General features: G+C 33.3%; 1 protein-coding gene across 3 annotated transcripts in view; it reads left to right on the forward strand.

The window, feature by feature from the left end:
* SCYL2 (SCY1 like pseudokinase 2) overlaps nucleotides 1-13,169 on the forward strand; it is a 63,420-nt gene that overhangs the window by 35,579 nt on the left and 14,672 nt on the right. For all 3 annotated transcript variants that reach the window (XM_077846012.1, XM_077846014.1, XM_077846013.1), the window contains 7 exons: nucleotides 677-898; nucleotides 1,347-1,463; nucleotides 2,040-2,165; nucleotides 3,380-3,556; nucleotides 5,084-5,206; nucleotides 8,737-8,850; nucleotides 13,032-13,164. In XM_077846012.1, the coding sequence (XP_077702138.1) occupies nucleotides 677-898; nucleotides 1,347-1,463; nucleotides 2,040-2,165; nucleotides 3,380-3,556; nucleotides 5,084-5,206; nucleotides 8,737-8,850; nucleotides 13,032-13,164 (1,012 nt within the window). The remainder of the gene's footprint in view (nucleotides 1-676; nucleotides 899-1,346; nucleotides 1,464-2,039; nucleotides 2,166-3,379; nucleotides 3,557-5,083; nucleotides 5,207-8,736; nucleotides 8,851-13,031; nucleotides 13,165-13,169) is intronic.

The following is a 13,169-nucleotide window of genomic DNA, read 5'->3' on the forward strand; positions in this document are numbered from 1 at the left end:
TAGGTCCATTTTCTTCCCATGCATTCATTTAATCTTACAACAACCTTTTGAACCTGTTAACTAAATCACACAGCTAGATAGTGAAAGAATAAAGTTCCAAATAATAACCTGAGTCCATAAAACTTGAAGCCTGTGTATCGTAGGACATAGGTTATACCTTTTCATATTCTTACTGCATCTTGTAGTGATAATTTGTCTGCTGGAGGAGACCCCCAATAATCTGATGGTTACAAGAGTTCTTTTTTTTTTAAATATTTATTTATTTTGAGGCGGGGGGAGCAATCAGAGGGGCAGGGGTAAAAGGAGAGAGAATCCCAAGCAGGCCCTGGGGTCAGGATGGAGTCCATTGTGGGGCTCGATCTCACAACCCTGAAATCCTGAGCCAAAATCAAGAGCTGGACGCTCAATGGACTGAGCCACCCAGGCACCCAGGTTGCAAGAGTTCTTATTCATATCTCTCAGTCTGTTTAGTGTCCTTTCCAGATTTGAGAATTTGAGAATTTCAGGATTGAAGGTGGTGGTGATTTTTTTTTTTTTTTTTTTTTTGGTGGTGATATTTTTACTTGCATGACTGAGTACAAATTTAAAACTAGGTTGCTACTGTTTGTTTGATAGTGGTTTTTTGTTTTAATTTGAGATATGTAGTCTATATAATCCCTTTTCTGTCTTTTTGTAGCCTAAGTTTCCTTGTAAAGAATGGGACCCAAATTTACCATCATTGTGTCTTCCAAATCCTGAATATTTGGCTCCTGAATACATACTTTCAGTGAGCTGTGAAACAGCCAGTGATATGTACTCACTAGGAACTGTCATGTATGCTGTATTTAATAAAGGAAAACCTATATTTGAAGTTAACAAGCAAGATATTTACAAGAGTTTTAGTAGGCAGTTGGATCAGGTAATTTGCCTTATATGTAAATATTTGCTTGCATTAAAAATGTTTAAGTGTTTCTTTGAGTTTTAAAAAAGTGTTCAGAAAATTCTCTAAAATGAGATGATATCTTATATTTTAAGTTTGCATAAAATCAACGTAACAAAAGTAATTCTGTAAATAATGAGGACTGAAATTTGTGATCACAACTTTAATTGTGGCATTTATTTACTAGATTGAATACTGAACTATGATCTAAAATGCTGGGCATTTTGTTTCAGTAATAGAAACAATTTCAGGTATTGAATGTTAGTATTTTAATTATCTTGCTACAGTTGAATTAGCGGTTTGTTCATTCTAACATATTTTTGAGTAAATTTCAAAAAAGACTTTTTAAAATAGACTATTGACTATAAATGCATTATCTTTTTGAATATTTTATATTCACATTTAATATTATCACTCTTTTAAATAGTTGAGTCGTTTAGGATCTAGTTCACTTTCAAATATACCTGAGGAAGTCCGTGAGCATGTAAAACTGCTGTTAAATGTAACTCCAACTGTAAGACCAGATGCAGATCAAATGACAAAGGTGAGTACACATGAATTTCTGCCTTAGGTGGAGGGACAACGAGTTAAAAGTAGATTAAGGGTTTCTAAAGCAAGATTTAGTCAGGTAGAGTCCCCAAATAACATGAGTATCCTTGAATGTGTTAAATATTTAACTTATTTTCATCTTAAACAGTTAGTTTATGTATGTAATTGCTCTGATATAAAATTAAGATTTCAAATAATCAGAGGTCTAATAGTCATGTAGGTATAGAAATTCTGGACACATGAATGCATAGCCTTCTAATTTACTCATGTAAGTGTGGATTTTAATAGATAAATGGTATTCTTTATGCTTTCAAGATAATTAATCTTTCAATATCTACTAGTTAGGTAAAATGTTACTGCCTAGCCAGCTCATAGATACTGACTTGAAAGTTTGAATTTGAAAATAAATTTGGTTATTACTTCCTTATTTTGATTTTTGTAATAAGAATTATTAAATGGTCATTAGTATTTTGCTAAATGTATCTGAATATTTTTTCACTATATTATGGCAGTTTCAGGTATGAGAAGTACTTTAATATTTATCAAAATAATTTTATTTCCCTGTTTTTAGATTCCTTTCTTCGATGATGTTGGTGCAGTAACGCTGCAGTATTTTGATACCTTATTCCAAAGAGATAATCTTCAGAAATCACAGTTTTTCAAAGGACTCCCAAAAGTTCTACCAAAAATGCCCAAGGTTTGTTGTTGAACTTTTTTTTTTTAATTATAGTCAAGATTATGTTTACTATATAATAACTCTTGCAGAAGAAATAAATGTAACTTTTGCTTTAGGTGCATTAATGACTATAGAAGGCTACAGACTGAAGCTGAAAATTTAGTGGACCTTTTTGACAGGGTCCAAAAATAATTTAAAAAATCACATAGATAAAAAGAATTAGAATACTACCTATGCAAAGGTAGCACTTGGACACTAAATATCAGGAGAGAAGTCCATAAGCTGTCATTGTGGAGATTATTGCTTCACCAGCAATTTAGGGGATACTTCTGTATTGATACTAGCTTCTCCAATTCCTTTATTTTTATTTATTTATTGATTTATTTTTGTAAAGACTTTATTTATTTATTCATAGAGACACACAGGGGGGCGGGGGCAGAGACACAGGCAGAGAGAGAAGCAGGCACTATGCAAAGAGCCTGACATGGGACTCGATCCAGGGTCTCCAGGATCACACCCTGGGCTGTAGGCGGCACTAAACCACTGCGCCACTGGGGCTGCCCTCCAATTCCTTTAACTGCCCTCTCAGGTTTATTAAATCATGAGTGTAATATAATATAAAAAATGTTGGTGAAGGCATTAGAAATCAGTGATCAGAATACTGGTGATATTCCTGTCTACAAAAATATTTCCAGTCTTTGATCTGTCAGATACTCATTGATTATGCACTGTTTGTCTAGCCCTTCATTTAGATGCTATGGAGAATAAAGAGGAAACCTAAAACACTGTTCTCACTCTCAAAGCTCTAGAGTATTTGTTAGATGGACTTAACATGCGTGAAACAATTAACAGTACAGAACAGTGTTTAAGTTGTGTGTTATGAATCATGAGTAATGAAGAGGAGAAAACATGTTAATAAAGACTAATGAGGGAAGATTTCCTAAAGGAATGGTGACCATATGTCTCCCTCTATCTGTAACATTCCCAAGTTATTTCTTTTGTCCTGACATAGTTAGCAGGAGCACCCCAATTTACTTCCAAAATGTCCTAGTTTCAACCGTAAATCATATGGTTATCTTCCCCAAAGGGATTGGAGATTTTATTTTATTTATTATTATTATTATTATTATTATTATATTATTTTTAGGGATTAGAGATTTTAGACTGTAACTTCAATATTAATACTAAAGACCTGAAGTTAAATTTAGTTTTATGAAAACATTTTTGCCTTTCAGCGTGTCATTGTGCAGAGAATTTTGCCTTGTTTGACTTCAGAATTTGTAAACCCTGACATGGTACCTTTTGTTTTGCCCAATGTTCTACTGATTGCCGAAGAATGCACCAAAGAAGAGTATGTCAAATTAATTCTACCTGAACTTGGTCCTGTCTTTAAACAGCAGGAGCCAATCCAGGTATGTGTATAGGTACTCTTTCCTATTATTTAATGATATTAGTCAATGATGACTATCATTGAAAACGGAAGGAATGGGTATGCGACTTCTTAAAAAATGTGGTAAGTATAAGAGACTTTCTTTTCCATTAGTCAGAAGCAATTTTGTGTGTGTTTGAAGTGAACCATTGTTAAAATTATAATTAAACTTTACAAGTAAATGTCTATAGCTCTCCATAACTTACCATCTCAGAAAATAAATTGTAATGAGATGTTATACTCTTCTTATTGGCCTTATTAAAAGTTATAGGTTTGGGAAAAGAGATGTTATTTTTCTGCTGCACTTTTAAGTATTTGCTTTTTTGTTTTGTTTTGTTTTGTTATTTAGGGTCTTTAATTTGTAGATAGTTTATTATGCCAGTTGTTTCTCTTTATTTTACTGGTAACAAGTAAGTTTCACCAGAAGAAGGAAAATGCTTACAGCACCGTGGAAGTAATATGTGTATTATGTGTGTGTACTGTAAGTGAAAATGTAATTAGTCTCTGATGTAGACTCTACTGTAATATTTATTTGTCAGATTCAAGGTAATCTTGTATTTACAACCAGTAGAGTCACACACCTGTGTTTGAATCTGGTCTTCTTCATCCTTACTAGAAGTATGACTTGGACAAATCATTACTCTCTTAAAGCCTCTCTTTGCTCATTTCTAAAGCAAAAGTGTTGTTGAGATTAAATGAAATTTCTAGATATATAGTAAATATTATTACATGTTTTTGCCACTGCATGGCAGGAGCTTATTAGTAAACCATCAACTACTTGGTTTAATGGTTCTATGACAAGTTTTTTATGGCCCTTCCTTTGAAAGGAGGGGGAGAGAAGGAAGTCTGTGCTAGTAAGGCAAGAGTTCCTATGGCTAAGAAGGGGCAGTGAGGGAACTGTAGGCTTTGAAGCAGAATTCCCCAAACCTGTCAGGACATTAGGAAGGAAAGTGGTGCGTGCAGCCACATGTTCACTCAGTATTCTGCATGAATAAAAGGGACAGTTTGTTCCTTATAATATAGGTATGAGTGGCAGCTAGGTGAGAAAACAAGTGATCTGGAACAAAAACTGTTTCCTTCTAGAATTTTTCATGACAGTCCCTTTCATTTCTGTACCTTTTCTTCTGCTCTTAATCTTAGAAGCCAAGTAAATTTACTACTTTGGGATACCTGACTTTGTTGTTCTCAGGCTTTCTTTTTTTTCTTTTTTTTAATTCAGTAGATTTCCAGATAGTGGTAGTTATGAGTATGTGACGTATTACTGAAGATACATGAGAGTTAGGAAATTAGTCTTCATTTAAATGTTTAAACTGAGAGCAGATGTTAAATATTGTGCTTCTGAATATGTAAGAAACTTGATTTGTATGTTTTTGTCTTCCATGCCTTCAGGCTAGCAACATGGTGAGTGTCAAGATATAAAACTAACTCTTCTGAAAATACTTTAAATTTTATCATATGTGAAATCTTATAAATTCTAGACTTTAATACATTGTTCCCCTTTTTTACACAGATTTTGTTAATTTTCTTACAAAAAATGGATTTGCTACTAACCAAAACTCCTCCTGATGAGATTAAGAACAGTGTCCTACCAATGGTTTACAGAGCACTAGAGGCTCCTTCCATTCAAATTCAGGTATAATATTTGATTTTTTTCTTTAATAATGATTTTGATTTTTAAAAAATTTTTTATTTTTAAGGCAAAAGAAAGAAGTATGTCTTGGGTTTGATTTGTAAAATCCTTTACATGAAACTCAATAGTGATATATATGAATCCATTGAATTGGATGGTTTACTGTTAACTAAAGTATACTTAGTATCTACTACTGTATCTGCTCCCAATTAATTTAAAGAATCAATTGACAAATACCTGTATTAATGAGGTAAAATTATTCATTACTTTCATTTATCAAAAATGTTGTATTCTGGAAGATTTGATTTATTATAGTTTGGATCAGTGTATCTTCTTCCTAAATGGTTAACTAACATAGGAATGAAAATGTCAAAGATACATGTGCCTTTTTTTATGAAAACATTAAGTAGGTACTCCCATAATTATAATTTTCTTTCATGCTTTGATAACTCAGTCTTCTAAGTGTTCCTTCTATACTGAAGTTAATTGTGTAGCAGGTAGATAGAAAACCAGACAGTAATTTAGTGTGACTATTCCTAATGTACATTTGTAGTCATGCTTTGTGACAAAGGTGATGTTAAACTGTTGTGTACTTTGCCAAAACTTTTAGTCCTTTGGCTTTGCTTAAAAGTTAGTTTGGTTCTGTAAGGCTATATGGTAAATAATTTTGGATCACTATTAAAGTTTAATTTTTTTGATTTTTCTTTTTACTTTGGAAGATAAGTACTTATTTTAAGAACATCTCACTGCATAAATGGTTTTATATTTAAAGTTTCTTTGCCAGTATAGAAATCCTAGTAAAGAAAAGCAGAATTTTAATTTTTAAAAGCTATTGACCAAAGCCTTTTTTTTTTTTTTTTTTTACTAATATGAACCTAGTATCAGGGGCACCCAGCTAGCTCAATCATTAGAGCATGTGATTCTTGATCACAGAGTTGTGAGTTTGAGCTCCATGTTGGGTGAAGAGATTACTTAAGAATAAGTGAAGTGAAACTAATACCACATGTATAAGGTCACTTTTTGACTCATTTCAGTCTTTGTCTAAGTTCTTTTGTTCAAAGTTGTGAAATTGATGTTAAATTTTGTCCGTATAAGGTTATGCTTTTGACGTGAGAGGATTAGGGAAGGTGTACTTATTTCTACATTTTAGCTCTTTCCAAAGGAGTTGTGAATTATTGCTTCCTAAAACTTTCCCCACAGGCCTTGGTCACCAACCTGTGAAATTAGTCAGTGAAATTATAGTCAGTGAAATTAAGAAAGAGAGAAATTAGTCAGTGAAATTATAGTCAGTGAAATTAAGAAAGAGAGAAAAGGCATGAAAGCCCATTTTTCTTCCTAAGGGGATTCATTTAGCCAATCAGTATTGGCCAATAAGTATTTATTAAAATAGTTAATATTTAATCCAGATTAACCTGTGCAACTTCGCTGAATTTTCCAAACCAGCATTTCTTGTATCATTCAATATAAGTCTTCAGTCACCAATCCAGCTAATTAGTATCAGCATTGCTCGGTGGAGTCTGATAAAGTTAAAAGACTAATAAGCTTTGGGAGAATCCTAGAGCAAGAGTAAGAAACATCTTTTCAAGTTTCATGCAAGTAGAAGACTAGAAAGTAACTTCTGAAATTCATTTTTGGGGTGATATTTATAAAGTGAAATTTGATTAAAAATATTTAAGAGGCTAAAGAGTTTAGAAAAGTATTTGGGAAAGTAGAGATGGTTTACCAAAGTTAGGATGCTTAGAGGCATGAACAGGAATAATATATGTGAACCAATTTAAAACATTTTTACCTTTAAAATTAAAGACAGAAGCTGTGTTTATTCTCCTCTCTCCACCATCAGTTATAAAGTATATACTACGAGACAGAGAATACTGAGAATGAGCAGATAACTTCCTTGAGTTTGATTTCTTTCAGTCTCCTTCATAGGTTCTTGATTGTATTTCCTCGGAAGAGCTCTTCCTCCCGTCCTTTAGCTAAATGATTTAGACATAATTTAAGATTTGCCTCTTTTTAACCTACTGCTAGATTATACAGTACAATGCACATGCATGCCCACTGTCTTGAATTAAAGGCTGACCTTCCCTACAGACACAGCCTCTGGTAACAGGGCACAGTGTCTCATGAACTATTCATCCTTGCGTATTCTCTCCCATCTGTGGAAAATGGTCCTGTGTGATTGTAGCTTGTACTTCTTATCCTCAAGTTATGTCACCCACTTATTTATTGTGGCTCTAAGTGGATATAAATATATAACTCTTATATCTGCCTCTTGGAAATCTGAGAATAAAGCAAATAAAATATGTGGCCATTGTTTTGATAACAAATTCTTAGTAGTTAATTCATTTCTTTCTGCTAACGACAAATGAATGTCTTTAAGCATACCAAAGTTTGTCCAGCTCTTTCCCTGATACATATTTATGCCACATTTAGTCCCCCTTCTTCTAGCCCCCCCTCTTTTCCTCTTAGCTTCTTATTCAGAGTTCCCAGTTACAGTCATTTACATTAGGGCCAGCATTGGCTAACAATGTTGTAAATAACCTTTTCCTGTTTCTGTGACTTATACTTGCTTAAGTTTCAGAATTTGGAAGTATGTAAAAATATAAAGAAAATCAAAATCCAGGAACCCTGGGTGGTACAGCGGTTTAGCACCTGCCTTTGGCCTAGGGCATGATCCTGGAGATCCAGGATCGAATCCCATGTTGGGCTCCCGGTGCATGGAGCCTGCTTCTCCCTCTGCCTGTGTCTCTGCCTCTCTCTCTCTCTCTGTGTGACTATCATAAATAAATAAATAAATAAATAAATAAATAAATAAATAAATAAATAAAAAATTAAAAAAAAGGAAAAGAAAAATCCTCTCTCAGAGATATCCAGAGTTAACATTTCCAGATGTCCAGAGTTAACATTTCCAGATCTATCCTTGAGTCTTTCTCCCTAAGCCTATAGACAGACACAGGTACATACACATTTTCAAAATCGGGGTTATATAATAGTATCTTATTGCATTTCCCCCCAGTATAATTAAATTATCTTTTAAAATATATTAAAGAAAATGTTTGTATTATATTCTGTCATAAGGATATATGTTAACAGCTAGGAAATCCCTTATTTAAGAGGAATAGTTTTATGTCACATTGTACTTCATTGTCCGTCATGTGTACTTGCTAGTCCCTCAAAGATAGCAAAACTTAGGTGTTCCCATTTTTAAATAATAAATGATGAGGTGTGTTATCAGGGAAAGAAATTAGGAACGCGACCAAGGAAATGTTGTTACCATATGCTAGCTTATATGACCTTGCATGATTTTGAGGATGGTCTTTTGCGTCTGTTTCCTCATATGTAAAGTTGAAAACTAATGATAACTGTTCTTTCAAATAGTTATTGAAAGGAGTAAATGATATAATGTACATGAAAGTTTATTTCAAACTATGTGACAAATTAAATTAGCCTTGCAAATACGAAATGTTTTTTAATATGTGAGAGAAAAGGTGAAGAGAATCTTTCCTTAAGATTGAGTTGGTGTATTTTCTTAACAGGAACTCTGTTTAAACATCATTCCAACCTTTGCGAATCTTATAGACTACCCATCCATGAAAAATGCTTTGATTCCAAGAATTAAAAATGCATGTCTACAAACGTCTTCTCTTGCTGTAAGTAATTGCATTTTAATTTTTGCTTTTCTTTAACTTCTTATTGTTTTAAATTATTTTCTTATTGCTAAATAACCCTTTTATAGTTTGTATATATATATATATTTCATCTTAGCTGTAGATAACCTTTATATAGTACTATAAAAGTGAGCAGTGACTGTAGTTTTCCCTGATACATAATTTTGCAATATTGCATCCCTGACCTCCCATCCCTTAACTTTGAGTTCTCCAATAGAAAATTTGAGTAATTTTTCTTTCTTAATACTTTTCTGCTTTAATTCATAATTTATTTTGTTGGTAGTTTTAAAATAATCATGAGAGTTTAACTTGGTGTATAAGCCTAAAAACTTTTTGAACAGCTTCTTTTTATAAATTGTCTTTATTTTTAGTCATCTATTTCTGTACTTTTTATCTACCACCTTACTTGCCTACTTTAGAAAAAATAAGGGTACAGTAAAGCAATACATTAATAAGCATACAAGTGGGGGGAAATACTTGTGCTCAAAAATCTAGGTCAAAGGCAGATGACTCCTTTGGGATCCCTGGGTGGCGCAGCGGTTTGGCGCCTGCCTTTGGCTCAGGGCGCGATCCTGGAGACCCGGGATCGAATCCCACATCGGGCTCCCGGTGCATGGAGCCTGCTTCTCCCTCTGCCTGTGTCTCTGCGCCTCTCTCTCTCTCTGTGACTATCATAAATAAAAAAAAAAAAAAAAAAAAACAAAGGCAGATGACTCCTTTGAATATAGAATTTTGAGAGTTTTTTTTTTTTTTTTAATTTTGAGAGTTAATAGTTGGTAGTCAGGGAAGTAGTAAATAACAATAAGTAACAGTTCTCATTATCTCATATTGGGAAGAATATATATTCCCAGCCTTTTCTCTGACAGTAGATCATAAGAATTTATCCACAGATAATTCTTTATTAGAGGTAACATTGAACATTCCCTTCAAATAGCAGTTTTGGAAAAGAGGAAGAAATGTCCTTTGTTCATCTGATCAGTTCTTTGTATTGATGTTTGATAATGGTCATGTTATTAAATTTGCATTTTGCAAATACAGTTCTTTAGAGATCTCTTCTATCTTAGGTGCAATGAAAATTTAAATATAAGCATTTGTGGCTTAAGCTTTAACTTAAGACAAAAGCTATTTATTTATTTATTTATTTATTTATTTATTTATTTATTTATTTATTTTTAAGACAAAAGCAATTTAAATGGCATTTTACCTTATAATGATCTAATCCATTTTAGTTCATGGGTTTCTTTTTTGGGTAGGGTGGTGGTGGTGGGGTTGTATAAAGGTTCTGAGATGGAAAACAACACCAAAATAGGAAAAAATAACATTGTTTACCAAAATGAACAAGTGTGAAATGAAGTCAAGAAACCTGAGCTCTTGGGGATCCCTGGGTGGCTCAGTGGTTCAGCGCCTGCCTTTGGCCGAGGGCATGATCCTGGAGTCCCGGGATCTAGTCTCATGTCAGCCTTCCGACATGGAGCCTACTTCTCCCTCTGCTTGTGTCTCTGCCTCTCTCTCTCTCTCTCTCTCTCTCTCTCTCTATCATGAATAAATAAATAAAATCTTAAAAAAAAAAACAAAAGGAAATCCGAGTTCTTATTCTGACTCTGCTACTAACTGACCTGTGGCATTGGGCAAGTTACTCTAGCCCTCTGAGTCTTTTTCTTCATAAAAGTTAAAAGTATTTGAAATTCAGTTCTCTTCCCTGAAATTTTCTAAATTTTATGATTGAATTTTTGAAATAGATGGTAATACAATACAGCTTAAAATTTCATTTTCAAAATGCCCTTTAAAAATCTGTAGGCAAAAAAAAAAAAAAAAAAAATCTGTAGGCACCTGGCTGACTTGGTCAGTAGGGCATGTGACTCGTGATTTTGAAGTTTTAAGTTCAAGCTCCATGTTGGTTATAGAGATGACTTAAAATAAAATAAAAAATAGGGCAGCCCTGGTGGCGCAGCGGTTTAGCACCACCTGCAGTCTAGGGTGTGATCCTGGGGTCACCGGATCAAGTCCCGCATCGGGCTCCCTGCATGGAGCCTGCTTCTCCCTCTGCCTGTGTCTCTGCTTCTCTCTCTCTGTCTCTATGAATAAATAAATAACATTTCAAAAAAAATAAAAATAAAAATAAAATAAAATAAAAAAAAAATAAAATCTTAAAAAAACCCCATAAGTCGTACTGTATTTTATGGTGGCATAGATTTATTTTAGCATACTTATGTCAAAGTACATGTTCTATTTCAGTTCTAAGTATTTATGCAGAACGAGTGGGAAGCACTGATACTTAACTGATCTGAATTGATGCCTGGGGATGTCTTTTTAAGATGCCAACTGAGCCATTAAAGACATGATTACAAAGAGTTACACTGAATGTATTTATTTAGAGCAGTAACCCTGGAGTGGGTTTGCATTTTTTATATCATGTATAGTGCTCCTATTTTCAGAGGGACAACTGTGAGTTGTGAATTGCATTCATAGACATAGATCTCTAAGGTTAAAAATTTCTAACTGGGAAATTAGTGAAACATGCGTTATAAGTTAGAATTGTATTTTAATACTGTTTCCTGAAAGAAAAGAAAAATAAATTCTACACAGAGGTAGGTAAAATGCTCCAAGAGTTCTATTTCTTCATGATTTACATGACTAATATTTTATATTAAAAATAAAAAATTGGGATCCCTGGGTGGCGCAGCGGTTTGGCGCCTGCCTTTGGCCCAGGGCGCGATCCTTGAGACCCAGGATCGAATCCCACGTCGGGCTCCCTGCATGGAGCCTGCTTCTCCCTCTGCCTGTGTCTCTGCCCGTCTCTCTCTCTCTCTGTGACTATCATAAGTAAATAAAAATTAAAAAAAAATCCAAACAAACAAACAAATCCTACGTCGGGCTCCCGGTGCATGGAGCCTGCTTCTCCCTCTGCCTATGTCTCTCTGCCTCTCTCTCTCTCTCACTGTGTGCCTATCATAAATAAATTAAAAAAAAATTAAAAAAAAATAAATAAAATAAAAAAATAAAAAATTAAACTAGTATGTCTAACTTGACACACATACACACACACATAAAGAATGTAGCAAATCCTTTTATAACACTGATTCTAAGAACAAATCAATTTGTTAGAATTCTAATTAGAATTCTAATTAGAAATCTTTTTGAATTTGTAATATCCCTTATGTTTGAATTTCAGAAAACAGTTATACTTTTTCAAAAAATTTTACCATCTTTCTTGTAGATATGCTTTTGTTTTTAACCAACTAAATTATTTTCTGCTTTTCTTAGTTTTGTGGGGTTTTTTTTGTTTGTTTGTTTTTGGAAATTGAAATTTAAGTGATAGGATCCTGACTCAAGATACTAGTTTTAAAAAATTGAAATATAATTGACGTACAGTGTTAGATTAGTTTCAAATGTATAATACAATAATTGAACAATTCTAAACGTTCCTCAGTGCTCATCACGATAAATATACTCTTGATCCCCTTTATTTCACCCAGCCTCCAGTCCCCCACCCACCTTTGGCAACCATCAGTTTTTTATATTTAACAGTGTGGTGTATTTTTTGCTTTGTCTTTTTTCTCTAAGTATTTTATCTTAACATATTCAAGCTAAAAAAATAGGGTGTGAAGTATTTATCAAAATTGTCAAGTGAATATATAGAATTTTGATAAAAGAGCTCTTAAGTATCTGTGTTAAAGATATACTTAGAAATAGAAAACTTTATGTAGGGTAAAATATAGTTTTCACATGTTGAAATATTTAAGAATGAATTAAATCTGAGTTATAAATAAACTACTTGAAGCCTAGTAAAATTGGTCACTTGGTAGGAGAATGTAGCCCTTTTAATAATTCAGATATCCCCAAAGAAATATTGTTAGTAAATACATGTATAGTAAAGCTTCTCTAATCCTAATCACTTCATTTAAAAGGATACAAAATTGAAGTCATCCCTTAGCTAACTAGTACCAGTGTCCTGGTAAAGCAATAATAAATTCTGAAACAAGTCCAGGGGAGTTAATAAATATGTGGATTTCTTATGTTAATAAAGGACGAAAGCTTTAAAACCTACTTTTATTGAAATTTTAACATATATATTTACATATGAAGATTAAATTTATAGTTTAACATTTTGTTCTAGATTGTAAAGACTTTAAATGACTAATGCAATTTACCTCTTTTAATAGGTTCGTGTAAATTCATTAGTGTGCTTAGGAAAGATTTTGGAATACTTGGATAAGTGGTTTGTACTTGATGATATCCTGCCCTTCTTACAACAGATTCCATCCAAGGAACCTGCAGTCCTCATGGGAATTTTAGGTAGC

Source organism: Canis aureus, chromosome 13, assembly GCF_053574225.1.
Source record: "Canis aureus isolate CA01 chromosome 13, VMU_Caureus_v.1.0, whole genome shotgun sequence".
Taxonomy (NCBI): Eukaryota; Metazoa; Chordata; class Mammalia; order Carnivora; family Canidae; genus Canis; species Canis aureus.